Here is an 18,949-nt window from a genome sequence, read left to right on the forward strand (position 1 = left end):
GTAAATTGGAGCAGTTAAGAGCATTGTAATTCATGAATACATGTTGTGACTATGTGATTTAATGGGCCTACCCCTTGTGTACATCATAAGGAAGTGACAACTTCCAAATGATGTCACTTGTATTTGCAGAAGTTACTATAAGGTGATGATCTTAAAATAACTTGTATTATGTGATATCACACTTTAGTTGAGTACTTGATGAATATTGGATGTCGATATTCTGGGAGACATACTCTTGATATTAGATGTGATATCAAAACCCTATTTGAGTAATTGGTGAATACCATATGTTGATATTTTGGAAGACCAACACTCCTGATATCAAATGTGATATCAAAATGTTGGATATCTTTTGATCAAAGAGATCTTTAAAACTTGTCATTCCTAATACTACCAGTAGCGTAATATATGTCTTGTGTTTAGCCTTCCTAGCTAAGAGGGAGTGTTTATTTGTGGTAGCTTAAGTTGACTAAATTCTATGTTATACATTTTGAGTAAGTGTTTTACTTAAATCATGAGAATATGCATCTTGTGAGACTTACAACTGAGTGCCTAGATGTCATTAAATTGACTGTCTTTGAATTGTCTGTATAGATGCATATGTTACAAGATTCAAGAATTGGCAGATTAACGGATTTCCGGATTTTTGATTTATTAATAGAGGAACAAATGTGTTCCTCATAAAGAATTACAAGGATGTTGTTTCTAAAAGAAACAGCGTAGACTGAAGACAGAATTAGAAACAAAACTAGAGACAGGACAGGAAAGGAAACATTCCTATTTGGATTGAAGACAAAAGAGATAGGATAGGAAACATTCCTATCTAGACTAAAAGACGGACTACAGACAAGTAGTTGACTATTATAGAAAGTATAATATATTATCTTAATAGCATATTGGGTATGAGATATGTATGCATTTTGTGAGTCTAACAACTAAGAGCTTAGATGTCATCATGTTGATTATCTTTGGGTTGTTTGTATAAATGCATACTAGGTATTTTAATAACTAAGAGGTTAGATGACAATTGTTGATCATCTTTGGGTTATTCAAAATACTAATCGTCCTTTACCTTTGATTATCAAAATGTATTTATCCTTCTTGACTAAGAGGGAGTGTTAAAGTTTTAGTCAATTTGGATGTATTTATCTTTTATATTTGTGTGTTGATCTTATACGAGATATTAAGTTTATCGTATATATATATATATATATATATATATATATAATCTGATTATCGAATAGACATTACCCCCTGAGGGAACATGTCTATTCTTTCCCTATGCTCAATATAAATGTGAGAGGATGTTGCATTTGAAAAAACACATACCAAACATTACGGCAGTGCTTAGTACATTTGCAACGATCCTTTGAAATCCAACAACTTTAAATCTCCAAAGGTGGATCTGGATTAGTCATGACTAAATCTAGAGGTTGCTCAAAATTTTCATCATCTTTTTGAATATTAACCTCTTTGGATAACTTGCAATGTACTTCGTTATCAAATGTAACATCTGTTTTGATTTCACTTTGTTTTGTCCTGGAATTATATCCCGTATGCTTTTGAAAATTTCATATAACGAACAAGGATACCTTTTTTCGTGAAGGTTTTGATTTTGTTCTTTTCTCTTTTGAAATGTGAATATAAATTGGGCATCTAAATTTCTTGAGGTAATGAATGATTGGTTTGATACTTGAAAATGCTTCTTTCAGTGTTATGTTGTCAAGGATTTGATGAGGACTACGATTTTGAGTGTGAATTGTTGTTCGTAAATTTGAAACCATATAGCTGTTTGAAGGCTTTGAACGTGAATCATTGCCTTTGTTGCCTCAACAATTGTGCTGTCCTTTCTTCTAGCCACACCGTTTAGTTTAGAATTATAGGGAAAATAAAAAACTCTCTCTTAATCCATGTAATGTTCCCAAGATGATCTTGATCATAGACGATATTAGTCCGAAGGCAATCTCAATCTGAAGAGGATCTTGATTCGAAGGGAAACTCGACTCGAAGGACAATTCGGTCCGAAGGAGAACTTCGTTTGAAGGAGAGCTCCGTCCGAAGGAGAAATTGATCCGAAGAATTGTGCCCAAGGGAAAGTACCCAAGGGAAGGTATCCAAGGGAGAGCACCTGAGGGAGAGTACCCAAGGGAAACACTTGAGGGAAAGTTCCTATAGGAAAGTCCCTGCCTCGAGGGAAACACCTGTGGGAAAGTTTTGATGCCACGGTATTGTTTGAGGAATGTGTCGAAGGGAGTGAGCTAGAGATGCTAAGAGGAAGATATAATTCACTGAATGCACCAAATAATAGTCAGACAAAAGCGTACCCCAATATAGAGATGTAATAATTTAATGTCGTAACCCAATATATTATATTTGCAAAACAAAGATGGCACTCCGGATGTGCTAGATCCAAAGCAAAGTAATAAAAGACAGAATAAGGTGAGGGTTGAATCCTACTGAAATCGGAATAGCCAAGTAGGGAAGATCTTCCACTTTTTGAAAATGCGAACAATACAAAATTCCAACAGGAATTTGCAATACAAAGAAATAATACAAATCACATACTAACAACTTCCTACATGCCGCACATGAATACCCCTTTGGACAAAACTCTCGACGGTTTTACAAAGTATGCCGACACAAAAAACACCAACGGATAATTAATAAAAATTGGGCCCCTTTATTAAATAATTAAAGATCCAAATAATATTATTTAAATTTTGGTATGGTTAATTATTTGATGTACATTATTAAAATTGTGTACATTACTACTCCAACTTCAACACAATAATTATGAAATTTTTTAGATACATATACTTTGCCATTATCAGACCTTAAGATCTTAATCGTTTTGTTAGATAAATTTTCAACCAATGCTTTGAATTCTTTAAAATAGATCAACACGTCATAAGATTCTTTAGACTTAAGAAAATAGATCCTATAATTTCGAGAACAATCATCTATAAATGTAATATAATACCAAAAACCACTTAAGAGGTGCAATAGACATAGGACCACATAAATCTGAATGAATTAATTCTAGCATATCTTTGGCTCTAGATTCGCTACTATGAAAAGAGTTCTTAAAATTGTTACCTAGAGTGCATCCCTTGCAAACTCTTTCATGATTCTAATTCGGCTTTGAAATTTAAATTTTCTTGTGCCATATTTCATTCGAATATGAAATATCTCGAGAAAATGCATGGATAGGATGTGACAAAAGTTTGTAGAGGCATCATGATGTACCCTAATTTCACAAGCTGATTGAAAATCAGTATTCTTTTTCCATGCCAAGACTTTACCATCAACAAAAGCAACATGATAGCATTTGTCTTTGAAAGCTGATATAGAGTCATATTTCTTTTTAGGCCTGGTACAAATAATATATCACTTAAGTTTAGTGGAAGGCCATAATCCAATTTAGAACCAACAACCTTCACCAATTATGACTTGTAAATGTGAATCTTTTTCCTTCAAATTAAAAATTTGATCCTTGAACCCAATAATGTGACACAATTCACCACTGCCAATCGACCATGTATCACTATTTGTAGGAACCTTGCTAGAAAGTGCAGAGATGAATAAGAAATTTTCATAATTATTGTTAAACTCTCTCTCTGAGGAGAACAATTCTCAACCTTTACAACAACAACAGTGGCATGAAGTTTTGATCTTGTGATGCAATCTTTGCAAAATAACCAAATTTATCACACTTGAAACACTGAACTTGAGAGAGTTCTCATTTTTATTCCTAAAATCAGGGACTCACTCAAAGCTATTGTCTTTGGACCTCTTAAAGTTCCCCTTCTGCCCTTTTTCTTTGGAAGGATGAGCTGCAAGTACGTGATCATCTGGGAGGCCAAATTTGGATTCAGATCCAACCCAGATTTGTGCCAGGATTTGTTCAGATCCGGGCAGGATCCTTGTTTTGGACTGTGGATCCGTCCGGATCCACGGAATGCAAATCCGGACGAATCCACAGGGTCAAATCCAGACCCTGCACGAATCCATCATGAATTTACATGAATTCGTCACGAATCCCCAAGGACCGACAGGCCAAACTTGGAGTAAATATATGTAATGTATACAAAGAAAAACTCTGATCTCGTATAATTTCGTCAGTGATAAAATATCACACACTGATCAGGATCACTAAATAAAAGTTACTTCTGAGAATATTAAAATGTTCTCTAATACATAATAAGGACGATACTGCAATAATTATGTTCAGAGATACTCATATAACCGAACAAATGAGCTCTTTGAAAAAATATTTCCAAACATGTTTGCTCTCTGAGGTTGATACACTAATACACGCACTACAGCTAAGTCAGCGAGAAACTAGATATAGACACTCCCAGATTTCTTTTATTTACTAAAGATATATAAAAGCACCACACAATCTCCCTTAACCTCAGAAAAATTCCTGACAGTCACAATAGTATAGAGTATGCAAATACAAAGGAATACAAAACATATTGAAAGATGGGAGTTATGAACTGGAAATGCCAATCATCAATGATATGGCTCAATAGGAACGAATGCCAATGATTGTAGAAACAGAACCAATGTGTTTTGAAAAATATTATATGTAAAATCTGATGACTAATAATGTATTGACGGTGAGGGACAGTGAAATTGCTAGTATCGACAGTGACCAGTCAGCGGATGATAAAGACAAAGGAGATAAAACGGTGGATGGGCAGGAAGTCCAATTATCGTCTCGGCTGGAGAAAGCTCATACACAAGCTCTCAATGCACATAAAAGATAGACCAAATCTGGGTCCAATAAAGAATAGGAAACGAGTGATCAGCATGGATACAAGAGAGATTTTGAGAAGTGTTGAATGCAAGCAAACACTTTAGGTATGAAGTCTCCATCGCGGCTATGATATTCAAAAATCTGGAATGCCCAAAGTTGCAACTGACAAGGCAATCCTAGAAATTGCCACTGCTGTTTTGTTTTAGTTGCATGTAAGACATTTCCTCTGCCTACATATGATGATTATACATACTTGGGCCCTAACAAGCTGCCCAAATAACGCAACAATCATTTAATTGGGTCCCTTGGGTTTTAACGACCTTCCAAAATAACACAACAATCATTTAAGTGGGTTTGTGGTTAAAAATGATGACAAAAAACACTTCAACAACAAACCTTCTGCACTTTGGTAACAACAGTAGTAAGCGAGTGATCAGCATGGATATAAGAGAGATTTTGAGAAGTGTTGAATGCAAGCAAACACTTTAGGTATGAAGTCTCCATCGCGGCTATGATATTCGACAATCTGGAATGCCCAAAGTTGCAACTGACAAGGCAATCCTAGAAGTTGCCACTGCTGTTTTGTTTTAGTTGCATGTAAGACATTTCCTCTGCCTACATATGATGATTATACATACTTGGGCCCTAACAACCTGCCCAAATAACGCAACAATCATTTAATTGGGTCCCTTGGGTTTTAACAACCTTCCAAAATAACACAACAATCATTTAAGTGGGTTTGTGGTTAAAAATGATGACAAAAAACACTTCAACAACAAACCTTCTGCACTTTGGTAACAACAGTAGTACCTTGAGCAATAACATTTCAGAGACATAGCTTTCTCAAATGAATTTGAAATGTGATGTTTCTTTTAAAATTGTATCAAATATTGAGAGGGATATGAATTTGTACAAACATTTAACATTTGAGCCATTTTAAAGTATGTTACATGAAACACATTTCAAGTCCCTAGGGGAGTTGTTTCTGTCCCTGAAACATTTCATGGATAGTGAGATGAAAGGCAATGTCTCCTAGCCATTTACAATTTCATAAAACAGTAGGAAACCATAGGAAACATCCCTTGACATTTGGGGACGGCGATCTGTCCCTGAAATGCCTTGTTTACTCTTGACATGTTAATGTTTATAGCTTATGTCAGATAAACATTCCAATATAATTGATCTGATATTTATATTTCCTTATTCTTCTAAACCCGATGCAATGGTAGCTCCTTTCCCTTAATATGACCGGTATGAAGTCCACGCCATCATTTCTATTTAAATCGGATAAAAAACATTATTATGTCACGTGACTGTGGTAAGCTATTTTCTCAGCGTATTATATGTTACCTGCTTTGTCTAATGAGCAATATTAATTTGAATTTCAAACTGATGGGTCCTTTGATGAGACATACCACTTGGGTAAGCATCGGTTCATGATCTTTGTGACATATATTTAAGGGGAGTAAGAACCCTCTCTTGGAACACACAAATTTTATAAAATGTTATTACAAAGTAGGGTTCTAACTATAAATTTATATATTATCCTAAGATAATATTATAGAGATTACATTTATAAATCTAATCAAACTTAACATAAAATTCCCCCAATCTGTAAGGTCACAGATCCAACAATAATTACCTATGTGATATTGTCTTATTACTAAATCTAGGCATAACTAATCATGAACATCCAAGAATATAGATATATTCCGCATCGTGTTGGTGTGTCAACAATAACAATACACTGTAACAATATACTGTTGGTAAGTGTCCAAAATATCTTCTTGGCATTGCGACATGGTTTAATGGCTACTTGTGAGATCCTTAACTAGGATAGTAGTGGTTTCCTAAAAAGATGTATCTTCTGGGAGAAATGGCCAGCTGAACTAATGCGAGCTGAGAACCACTTTAAATTCTGAAACCTATTCCATTCAACAATTCTCAAAATGGACAGGCTAAACATGAAAAATAAATATACAGCCGAAATATGTTTGGTTTTTATTTAGGCTTCATAAATTCATCCCAATTTATTAACAGCCGACAACAGCCAACAGCAAATTCCACTACAAATCAATTTGATTACAGATGAGACCAAAATGTGACATTGACATGTTTGACCTGTGGCAAACACTTCACTATTGCATCTTTTCTATGTTATATTCGACCACTTTAAGTAGTCAAGTCTCTCAATTCATCTACCTTTGTTTTTCTTTGACAATCAGGTTCTCAACTTTATAATAGTTGTTAATTTACAAGAACAAGAATTAAATAGTAGTTGTATTTGCAATTCCTGATGTTTAACATTATGAATTGAGAGGTATCTATTATGCACAGGACAAGCTTAGTTCGAAACTATTCAAGATGCGAAAGCATTTAACAGCTGTGCAAGGAAAGTAGGCGTTTGCTTATTTGTTGAAAATTTTCATTGATTATGTTTTGAATAATTGGGAGTAATATCCTCATCCTTTTTCAAGATTTCACATATGATTGATTACTTCGGTAAGTTGGAATGCTGTAAGTGAACAATTAAAGTTTAAAACGCAGAAAATTTATTGTTGACCTACCAATATTTGTTTATTAGAATTTCTAATAAGATTGCAATTTCCAAATTTTCCAAAGTAAATTGAATTTTTTCCTATTTCTGAAAGACACCTTCTCTTTTGCATATTTAAGTTTTTGTCGGTTTTGCATGATGATTTTGACATTTTAGGTTGTGAGCTACTGCAAAATATGTTGATTTTATCTAATCTCATTCTTGTAGGATATATCTAGATGCCTTCTATGGGTGGAACAGCACCGCCAAACATGGCCACCAATTGATACAGATCCAATGGGAAAGCCAATAGATTTGCTTATGCTTAATAGGCTGAAGGAGTCCTTCTGCAAATTTAAAGTAAGCTCCCAGTGGTGGCTTTTAGAAATAACTGTTTTATTGATGAAACTGCATGCTTTTAAAAATAATATGAATTATTCCATGGAGTTCCAATGGGATAAGGCAGAAACGAAACAAAAAAGCAAATCAATATGAGAACTTTGATGAATACTTGCATAAAATCTAGAACTTCGTCGAGTGATAGTGGCATAGCCAAATGAGTTTACTATCTTTCAAATTGATTTTCCTAATTTTCATTTGATATTCTTTCATGTGTGGTATGCTGCTCTGTTAAGTTGTTAAGCTAAGTTACAAACATCTTACTTTGAGCCTTGCAACTTACAATGATAAATATAAAGAGAAAGTTTTCATTTGATATCCTTTCCTTTGTGGTGTTGTGATCTGCTAAGTCGTCGAATTAAGGTACAAACATCTTACACTTGAGCCTTGCAACTTACAAGGACAAACAGGATAATTTTTAATAATATTTGTGTACACTATGTGATATCCCCTAATGGATGTTAGCCTAATTTCCACCGTCCTTAGTTTTTATTTTGTCAAACACATGTCATGCATTCACTGCTGAAGATTATCAATATGTTGGTCCTTTAAAACTTAGTTTTTGAAAGTCTTCTGGCTCACAATTGCATGCTAAAATTAGATCAAACACATCTCATTTAATGGAGCTTCAAATCAACTACATGTGTGTATCAAGTTCACAAACATAATCAGATATGGCAGATAAGATTTTCCAATTACATTACAAACGCATGAAATCCCATTATAATTCTCACATACAGTTCAACGGAGCCAACCTTATGCACATAGGAAGCCACATTGTACTGAAAATGTTAGGCTGTATTGAACCGCAAAACCTGTTCATTTTATTAACTATTTATCTTAGTTACCAGATTCGTGTAGCAGACTCCGGATCCGGATTTGGTTCCGATCCGGATTTGGATTCGCACATGGATTTGTGAGGATCCAGGCAGGGTCTGCGATCCTTCCTGTGGATCCATTAGGATCTGCGGCCCAAGGATCCTAACAAATCCACAGGCAGCATCAAGGATCCTGCCCAGATCCTCAAGGATCCAAGCATGAATCTTGAGGATCCAGCATGAATCTGTGGCAATACAAGGCACAAAAACATAAAATCATGAATGTGAATGTTCTGATTTTCTTTATAATTATGAAAATAGATCAATTATCAAGTATACTAGATTCATAGATGCATACTAGAATCATATATTCATACTATGAAATGATTTCTCTTAGTTTTTAGTGTACACACACACACACACACACACATGAATCCTCAACGGATCATTATTGGACGAAAGAAAAAATCCAGAATCCATGGATCCGATTCGATTCGCATACCCAAATGGGTTTCGTTTCATGAATCAACAACTAAGCTATTTATCTATATTGTGTTTTTATATATTTTAGTGATAATGTTATATATGTTAATATTATTTGTATTATTTATATAATAATAATTGTTGAGCCGCATACAATAATTGAGCACAATTAGTAACAATGTGATGGACTCTGCTACTCATGTGAGATTTATTAGACAATGTTTTGTTTCTGGATAAACAGATATGCCCAACCTTTCTCCTTTTTTTTCTGCTCCTAGGTTGTCTCCTCCTTAGCTGTTCTCCCTCTTTGACGATCCCAAGCAAGAGGGTTGGAATGTTGTGAAGTGTAGACAATCCATATATCATAGTTCTAAGCTTGTGCAACTAGGGTTTAAAAAATCCTTATGGAAATCCTCACAGAGGGCCCCAAAATCCTAGGTATCATGGTTCTATGCCTGTGCAACCAGGGTTTAAAAAAGTCTTATGGAAATCCTCCCAAAGGGCCCCAAAATCCTTGCCAACCTCTCAAGGAAGTTCGTGTCCGAAGAACTCTAAATCTTAGTTGACATAGCCAAGACCGAACCCCATTCCGCCTTTTTGCATTATGAGTCCCCCGACTTTCTTCTCCTCCTTGATTCCCAACCAAAATTAGTAAGCACCAAACCCTATTGGAAGTTGCAAAGGACAACAAGTTTGTGACCATCAAGAAGGGAGCTTCAAAGAATCTGTATTCTCTTGGGAATGTGTGAATGTCCACCATTTCTAAACCAGAGCAACTAACTCTTAAAATCAAAGGTTGTGTAGTGGAATATATATAATGCAAGTGTTAGAAACATGGGCTCTTTGCAAGATGATCTGGATCAAGTATAGAAGCTGATGACATATCTAGATGTTTAAAAGCGACATATGTTATGAAGATTGGTTTAGCCATTCTTGAGCATGATTTCGTTAAAATGGATTGTTGTAATTCAAAATTGAGAAATGATTTCTTATTCGAAAATACCTTAAATTTTAATGATTAACCTTTCAGGTTTTTTGATTGGCAACCCTTTTCTAATCTAAACGATATTGATTCCTTCCGTGTAGAGAGAGTCGTCCTCCTTCCCAATCTTCTAGTAGAATTTTTAGTCAACGAAACCCTTAAATTAATAGGAAACCAAATCGTTAAGTTCGTAGTTTTTGATGAAAATGAGTTCATTCACTCGAGCCCTATTATTATAGTAAGCATGGACATTAGAATTAGCAAACTTAAACCTTTAGAAATTTTTGTGAATGACTGACTGATAGCTATAAAGCCTAGATTTATGAATGTAGTCATTAAAGAAGGTAACAAATCAAACAATTTTGGCCTTAAGCCATGCTCGGATGCTTTAACCATGAATCCTAATATCCTAGTAATTCTAAATAATGATAAAGGTGACTTCATTTTAACTAATTGCTTAGCAGACAAGGGTCTGGAAGAGGGGGAGATTAGGGTAGATAATCTTTGTCCTCCTTTGGAAAATGATAGCCTCGATGGCTTTGTGCTTAAGGTGGGCGAGCTTTCAAATAATACCAATTTGAAACCTTTGGTAGGGCAATCTATAGTAGATAGTGATAAAGGGGAAACAAGGATTAAGTAGAGTACCACAAAGAAGGGAATTGAGAGGAGTGATACCTGTCTTGTTTCCCCTCCTAGGTTCAAAATGTTGAGTGCTCTGTTTATATGGTAGAGGACTGTTGAAGTGAATCTTGTAATAGAACCATGTTAGACCCATCCAAGAAAATTGAGGAAGAAGTCAACACCATAGCAGCATATGTCAGTGATATGGTTGTGAATGAACTTATGGATAAGTTCATGGATGAAATTTGTGATGATGAGGAATTAATCCAGCAGAAAAAGATTTTAAATAAAAATCTACAGGAAGTAGACAATTCCACACACCCCTCCCCCCCCACAAGAAGGGATGGAGGTTGAGGACCTATTAACTGACCTTGACACTCTTGAAAACTAAAATCGAGAATCGGTAGGGATAGCAGCATCATTGCCCTGCTAGGAACAACTTGATTGTGCTAATCTCCTCTCTACCGAAGTTGTATTTATAGTTTTCATTGATTTTATGAAAGGCTTCGGCCGTTTATTTATCAAAAATTAAAATCAAAATAATTGTCAAGCCACGTATCTCATTTTTTTCGTTGTTATTAACATTATTTATTATTTATATAATTATTTATATAATTAGATAATATTATGTTATTTGATAACATTATTTTTGTTGTTTATATATAGTATATATAATTTATTAATAAAGATATATTTGTAAATAAATTACATATTTATATTGTTAAAAAATATTATATATATGTTAGTATTCAATAATTTATATTTAAAAATAATATTTTTTGTATAAAGTAAATTATATTATGATTTTTTTAAAAACTCTTTGCCTTGCCGAACTTCATCCAAATTTTATGGTTGCTGGACTTGAACTCTAACTTTGTGACTTAGTGCAATATCATGTTTGGTTGTTGTAGACAATACTGACAGGTTAACTGGTGGGGATTTCATTGTGGAGGCTCTTGTACAAATCACTAGGAAACATGTTGGATGATAAGATGTACAAAACTTGAATTTGATTTGGGTAGCCTACCAGTTCCAATTCTGGGTGTGGTATTCCCCAATAGATGAGGCCAGGTGCATGTCTTTGAGTGTATTTTATGAAAGAGATACCCTTGAGTTATGATGTCTAAGTTTAACTACAACCCTGCATGGGTAATTAATTAATCATAATTTTTTTTCGATGTTTGATTGTCAAGTTTAAATTTGTAAGATAATTTTTGGATCTTATTGTGCAAGACTTTTTTTATCTGATGTTAAAAAATCGTACACAATCATATCCAGAAATTATCTTATAAACTTGGATTGTAGAAAAGTGACAAGTCTAAATTTATCTTTTGCTTTTGGTTCATTCAGGATTAGGGTAATGTAGAATTGCAATTAGAATGAAAAAAAAATGATGACTATTTAGATAGATCAACATTAGCAAAGTAGAGATAGAAACTGCTTGTTTCAGTTATGGTTGGAACTTTCACTTGGTCCTGCTTCACTTGTAAGAACTATTACAATTGTTCTCTTTTATTTTTTGAACTCTTATTTGGCAGTAAAGGCATTTTCAATTTATGTTTCACTTTCAATTTCTTGATTATTTAACTTGTTATCATTTTTTATGCACCATACAGGAAGGAGATTCAAATGCTAATGCAGAAGTCTATTACTATAAGGCAGGCTTGCCAGCTGATGTTTACAAGGTTGTTATGTCCGCTCTAAATGTAAGTACAAGTTTGTAAAAGGCTTTGAGCTAACCAGTTTTTAAATATCATCCAAGCTTGATCATGCAAGAAACTTTAGATTCCTGCATAATTGCTTTTCTCCTCTGTGTGCATAGTTTAACAATGTATTAATACAGGACTAGCCAGCTTCATATAAATACATTAACAAAGCAGAGTCTAAGGGTTTATCATTTGCAGCATAGGGCTTACACAGATAGTATAAAATATCAACTGATACTTATTAATCTATTAGTGGAAATATAATTGCTAGAAAATGCATTATAACAGCTTATTCTTAATATTCAGGAACAATTCCTACATACCATAATATATTTATAACAGCCAGATAAAATAGAAAATAGGTCACAAGGCTGAAATGATTTTACAGGTTGTTCTATACTGCTGATTACAATTGGCCCTTGTTTTAGTTGACATCTTCATTGTTTAAATTAGTTTTTGATGGGGATATACTTCTGAGAATTGACTGACATCCTGGATTTATTCGCTTTCTATTATATTTTAATTTTATTGTCACTGTTTATTATTAAATCCTATTTCAAGAAAGGGGATATTACAGATCATGCTTCTAAAATTGCTCGTCCTCTAGCAATGTTAATTATATCTAAGTCTTTCGATGTGAGGGTCCTGAAGCTAATCTTTAGATCTCTTTGTGATATATTTAGCTTTTGCAGCACAGCTCTGTTATTATCTCATACATAATCTGTCTTTAGTTGAATTGTGACTTATCTCAATCAATGATGGGAATTCAAATGCAAAACATGAAGGAGGCTCGCCATGCCAATGAATTGCAATTTTGGGTTAGAGGTGTCATATATGATAGGATGAAAGACGTCATTTCTAGTCCAATTCAAGAAGATCGCAGGCAGAACAAAGCAGATTTAAGGAGTAGATGTGAATTTACCAGAAATCAGGAGTGATTTTGTTAAGGAGAAAAATCAGAATGAAGAAGACAATTGCAGTCTTGGAAATCCAAGATCAATGTGAAGCAAACCAACTTACTACAAGATAAAGATATCGAGAAGAACAATTCAAGGAGAAGATTTCCTAAACAAAGAGGATGATATATATTGAAACATTCACAAAGATGAGGCAATTTGGGATCATGAATCAGCACAATAAATTTGAAGCCAAAAGATTTGAAGGATCAAGAGATATTACTAGAGATGCAGAGAATTCTCTATAATGATGAAAAAGTGGAGTTGGAAGGAAGACAACAAGATGTACATGCCTGAGGTGGTGCCCACTGGTCTTCAACCTATCAAAAGATTCGAGTCAACATCTCCAATTTCATCCAACTTGACTTGCTGACAAGTGGACATGTGGAAGGCATTTAATTTATTTTTACAAGAAATTTTCTTATTGGTTCATCCTTAGAAGGATGTGTATTCCAAATCAATGCCATAATCACACTGGATTACGTTAAATGTTTTAAAGCAGTGGTTGTAACTAACCCTAATTAGGGTTTCCTTGAATTAGCTTGTTAGTTGATTTCAAATCAATCTAGGCCCTTCATTGTAATTGAGAGGTCTAGAAAAAATGCGGCTTTATAATTTATAAATTCATTAGACGAAGATGAGATCATTAGAAGAGTAGATGGTAGCAATAGAAGTAGAGCAGGAGGAGATCAGGAATTGCTGCGAAGACTATGTTCAAGTTAATACACAGTTTCATTTAAGATTGGGGATCTTTGTATGCCAGTTTCTACATTTTTCAGGTTTTCTATTTCTAGAAGTTTAGTTAAAGTTCATTGGTTTTAATGGAGAAATGTGCAGATGTTGATGAATTCCTTGGTTCATGTCTTTTGTAATTTGTTGATAACAAGTTGCAGTTAATGGTTAGTCTGAACCCACTTAAGCACTAGTTTGATTGTGCATGTTCACATAGATTGCACCAGTATTGGGTATTGGATGAATGCTTGGAACATGAAAATCCTTTATTACCTTTGGAGATTGCATCAAGTTATGTGGTAGTGTTTTTGCATGGCGAAGCAAAGCTTGGTTTTAGGAATTCTAATATCCAAAGTTCAAACATCATCCATTGTTATCATTGACCTTAGGAAGTTGCTTAGAATCACTAAATCCATTACCTTTTCATTTTTATTTGAGGTTTGAATCACTTAGTGTAAGTTCCAGTTGGTTTATAAAGATCTTTCATGCTTTTATGGAGAAGAATTGATTGAAGCTAGGAAGAATAGCATAAGTCCCTTTGTGAGAACCAACATATTACATCATATACACTGAGTTGTATCTGACATTAAGTTACTGGTATGCATTATAAAGCTTGGGGTTGCCTCATTTTGTCTCTCATATGTTACAATGTTTAGCAGTTGAAGTTTCATTGTTCAAGAGAGAATAGGATACTTAGTGTTTTATTCTGCAAATTCAAGTGGTCATGAAACATTCATCAACATGAAGGACACTTGGATTTTTTCAAACTTCTAAGAAAGAAAGTATCAAAGGTTTCATCAATAATCATTGTTGGATCCTGTTTGTAAAACTTGGTCTAGGCAAGCAACATTTGATGACAAGAATTGTTTTGGAGTGTTTATTGGTATCGGTACAAAAGTATCAGCCTTGCACATATCAAATGTCATTACTGTGTATATTGGGGAATATTTCTGTATAGAATATAGATGTCACTACAGAAGCATTGCTCTCACATATCATTCTGAAGTGTTCATTGAAGGTGTTTAGTTGTATTTGCGGTTTGTGTGATCAAACATTGTTTCAGATTGTTCATTTACCAACAGCATACCTGTCATTCTGCTATGTCATTAGTCTGAAGATTTCAGTTGGGTGAAAGAGAAATTGGCTGTATTGAGCAAGCTTTTTTCTGTAATTATTTGGTTATTTCTGTTGAAAGCTTTGTTAGAAACTGATGTATCATTTGATAGGCAATGTATTTAATAATCTTTGACATTGATGCTTTGTGTTCAAAAATATTGTTATCAGTGCTTGTCATAGTTGAGTTATTTGGTGGTTGAATCTTCAGTTGTAACATTTCTGACAATTGAAAGCAGTTCCAACTTTTTCTCTCACTCTCCACCGTTAAGAGATAGTATTTAAAGAGTGTGGAGTTTCAATGGAGAAGTGTGTGAGAGAGTGCTGTATATTAGAAATAATAGACTTATCACTGTTAGCACTGAGAGATCTGATTATATTATAACAACAATAGAATATCTCTGAAAATGAGTATTGAGTGTGCAAGATATAAAACATTTCAGATACAAAGTAGTAAAGCAGCAGATGGGAAAATGAGAGTTGCACCGATGCAGATCGTAAGCTTGCTGAAATAGAATTGTGTCAGCTGTGATGATGCAGATCATAGGTTTTCTGAAGACGAGTTGTACAGATAACATGGGTCAATGAGTTTTCATAAAACATGGGTCAATGAGTTTGACTAAAAGACTACACTGTTGAGTACCGATAGCAATATATCAATTCCAACAATGTTTAAGAAAGTCATAAATTGAATCATCTTCAGAAAATGATTTGTGATAACTTGGGTTTTACCATTGAGCAGGGCAGATCCATCTTACCATTTGAACTCCTTATAATGATTAATATCACACATACATTCAATAGGTCATTGAAAACCTTTGCACACTTCTTGCAGATAGTATATTTTCCCCAATTTGAAGGGGGCAATGTGTACTCACAGCTTAAGGAAGACCAGTCTTTAATTCATCCATTCATTATATTGCTGGAGTAATTAATACATTTCTGAGACCAGCTCTTTGCTGAGCGTCCCTGTAATAATGCCAGTGGTTTGTCTCTATCCTCTAAGATCCACCATATGGATCTATGAATAAAACTTTGAGTATTATAGTATTTTATGAATTGAAAATTACAAACTTTGATTTTAAGTTTTAATAGTTTCCCAGGCTTTCCACAGACTCGTAAACACCTCAGATCTTGCAGGGGTTAAAGGGTATTTGCTAATGAGCTCACAAAAGGACAACAATTTCCTGGTTCTAGCTTGGTTAGGTCCGGCCTGGAGAATATTGTTCCTTAGCATTATTTTTTAGTGCTCACCACTGTCAAGAGCCATGATAATAATTAACAGCAAGGGCAAAGCCATGCTTCTTTAAGTCCTGCAAACCCTAGGCTCTATGGGTTTTATCTGAAGAACATCACTTGCATCTCAGAGTGTGTTCTTCCTTTTTCCTTTACCATCTGACTATTGGAGTTTCCTAATTTCCTTTTCAATTTTATTGTCTTGATAACTGCTGAATAGCCATACAGAAGCATTCTACAAAGTACAAGCTACATGAGGAGAGTATCTTTTGGCAAACTTGCATTCTGAACAGTATTTCTCATTTCTTTACCATGTGATTTTTTTTTTTGCTTTGGCATTTTCAAGTTTTAATGCACACTCTCTAGAACTTATAACTATAGAAAGAAGACTCGGTGTGGGTGCAAACTTGGCAAGGCTGACCTGACTTGGGCCTCGGCGAGAAATCAGAAAGACTTGGCAGACTCGGTGAAAACTTGCCAAATACAAGTTTCTAGCATGTCTCACCTCAAGAAGTTCTTGGAGAGTCCCAAGCCCTTGAAACTCAGCTAGGGTCACTCGGCTCGGGACTCACATGGACTCAGGGAGTCCTGGAACTATGCTTATAACTACCATTGGTTTCATCGCTATTTAATAGATTGATATTTCCATTGGTTGGTCCATGTCGTCATTACATAATATTAACTTCAAAGTAAATGCATGACCAAGAACAAAAGGGCTTCTAACAATCAACAACTACCGAAATCATAATTTGCAGATGCATGAAAAAGTAATGACTTCTTCTATGATGTTGTTTGCGTGGACAGGTGCCCCCCATGGGCCTATTTTATCCATTTCTTTTAATGCCAGATGAGTACCCTCCTCCTCCTCGTCCTTGGTAAGCTTTTACAATGTGAATCCAACTAGATATATTTTTATGTTGTGTACTTGCCATGTGGCAATCAAGTTTTAGATGTTTTTGATTGGTTACCTAAACGATGTTTCCATTCAGTGATGGTAAACCTATTTCTCAAATGGATCAGGTTTCATGACTATGAAGACATGATGGAAGACAGCTCACACAGTGAATTTGGCAAAAGGCCTGATGGAGCTGAAACCTTCTTTTCTGGTTGTAATTATGCATTGGGTATGCAAGATCCAAGTCAGTACAGTCCAAAATTAAAAAAGGAAGTCAATATTATTGGACTTGCTGAAGCTATCACAAATAGTATCCTTGCCACAGGTATGGGCATTAAATTGTTTGCCTCATTTGCACTGTATATATGTTTAAGATGCCTACATATTGATTGTCTTCCCCCTTTCCTTTCCCATTTGCAGTATGTTGTGTTTATCTGTAAAATCATATTATATTCCTATGTGACCTTTTAAAATATGCAGGGCGTCTTGATCTTTACAGAAAATTGTTCACGAGTGTGTTGCTTGTAAGGTTCTGCTCAATCTAACTTTTATTTATTTATCTTGCTATTGATTTTTATCAAGATCTTTAAGATTTTGAAGCTTGAATTTGTCCTGGTATTGTTTTTGGTGCAGGTAGGTGGGGTCGCATCAACAAAAGGCCTAGTTGATGCAGTAGAACAAAGGTGTGTTTTTGTTGATTAATGGCTTTAGACCATAGCATTTTAATTTCTGATGTAGTGTGCCATTAGTTCCATTAAACAGGTTGAATTTCATCTAGAAATAATCTGAGTCAGTCATGAATTGATTAGTTTCAAACTCTATCTGGCATAGCAAGTACTTTCTCGCTATAGTACCTTGGAGATATGACGTATGCAAGGAGGTGCAATGGAGTAGTCATCTTCTCCCAATGATGAAGGATGATTGCTTCCACCTTATTGCATAAGGCTTCATATCTTTCGGGGTCATTCTCATGTTTTTATATGGACAATTTTGTATTCTTAACCATGGTGTCCATGCCATCATACACATCCCCCAAGCAATGTATATTTGTATCGGAAAACAGAAGCACGATCATGATCGGTTCTGTGAAATCCAATACAAATGCCACATGAGCCCTCTAATTGTCATCCAAGACCAAAGCCTCGACCTTTTAGGCTCTTTCTGAATTTGAAGGCTTCCATATGCCTCATTGAGTGGAAATGAACATTTGACTCAGTGCATCTTGCACTTTGACAAGTTGTCTCATAGTATGAGATGCGAAATGGGTCCGAGTTAACAACGTGTCAATAAATGTTACATTCCAATTTTTGACTAAATTTAAAATGTTTGTATAGTCGTTGAGGTTTCACGTGAAGTTAGTTGATAGTTAAAATTTGTTACAATCATGTGAAATGGTAAGATGGTTAATTGTTATAATTTCATATGAAGATAAAATGCTAGTTAACCGTTATGATGATATTTTAAAGCTATTATGGGAAGTTGATTATTTATTATGGATTCATGGGAATTGAAAAGGCGGTTAGCCGTTATGATCAATAACTTGTTATGGTAATATGTTTTAATTGTGGAGAAATTCCTTGTAGGGAGCACATCAAAGGGGTGGAAGCATTGTCAGAAAAGAATTGGGCACAAGGGCACCACCATCACTGGGCAAATAGGTGTGAATCTTGAATCACCATGGCTAAGGGTAAACGACTTGGCAAGCAAGAG

General features: G+C 34.8%; 1 protein-coding gene across 9 annotated transcripts in view; it reads left to right on the forward strand.

Annotated features, from left to right (window-relative positions):
- ARP9 (actin-related protein 9) overlaps window positions 1-18,949 on the forward strand; it is a 329,521-nt gene that overhangs the window by 176,506 nt on the left and 134,066 nt on the right. For 6 of the 9 annotated variants that reach the window (XM_089798716.1, XM_089798719.1, XM_089798714.1 and 3 more), the window contains exons 12-17: window positions 7,527-7,658; window positions 12,218-12,307; window positions 17,149-17,219; window positions 17,365-17,564; window positions 17,720-17,763; window positions 17,873-17,922. In XM_089798716.1, coding sequence (XP_089654842.1) covers window positions 7,527-7,658; window positions 12,218-12,307; window positions 17,149-17,219; window positions 17,365-17,564; window positions 17,720-17,763; window positions 17,873-17,922 — 587 coding nt within the window. Of the gene's footprint in view, window positions 1-7,526; window positions 7,659-12,217; window positions 12,308-17,148; window positions 17,220-17,364; window positions 17,565-17,719; window positions 17,769-17,872; window positions 17,923-18,949 lie in introns of all 9 variants that reach the window. The other 3 variants (XR_016355759.1, XR_016355760.1, XM_089798717.1) reach the window with 2 other exon arrangements.

This window comes from Cupressus sempervirens, chromosome 8, assembly GCF_028749045.1.
Source record: "Cupressus sempervirens isolate cs-2001-9-10 chromosome 8, ASM2874904v1, whole genome shotgun sequence".
NCBI lineage: Eukaryota > Viridiplantae > Streptophyta > Pinopsida > Cupressales > Cupressaceae > Cupressus > Cupressus sempervirens.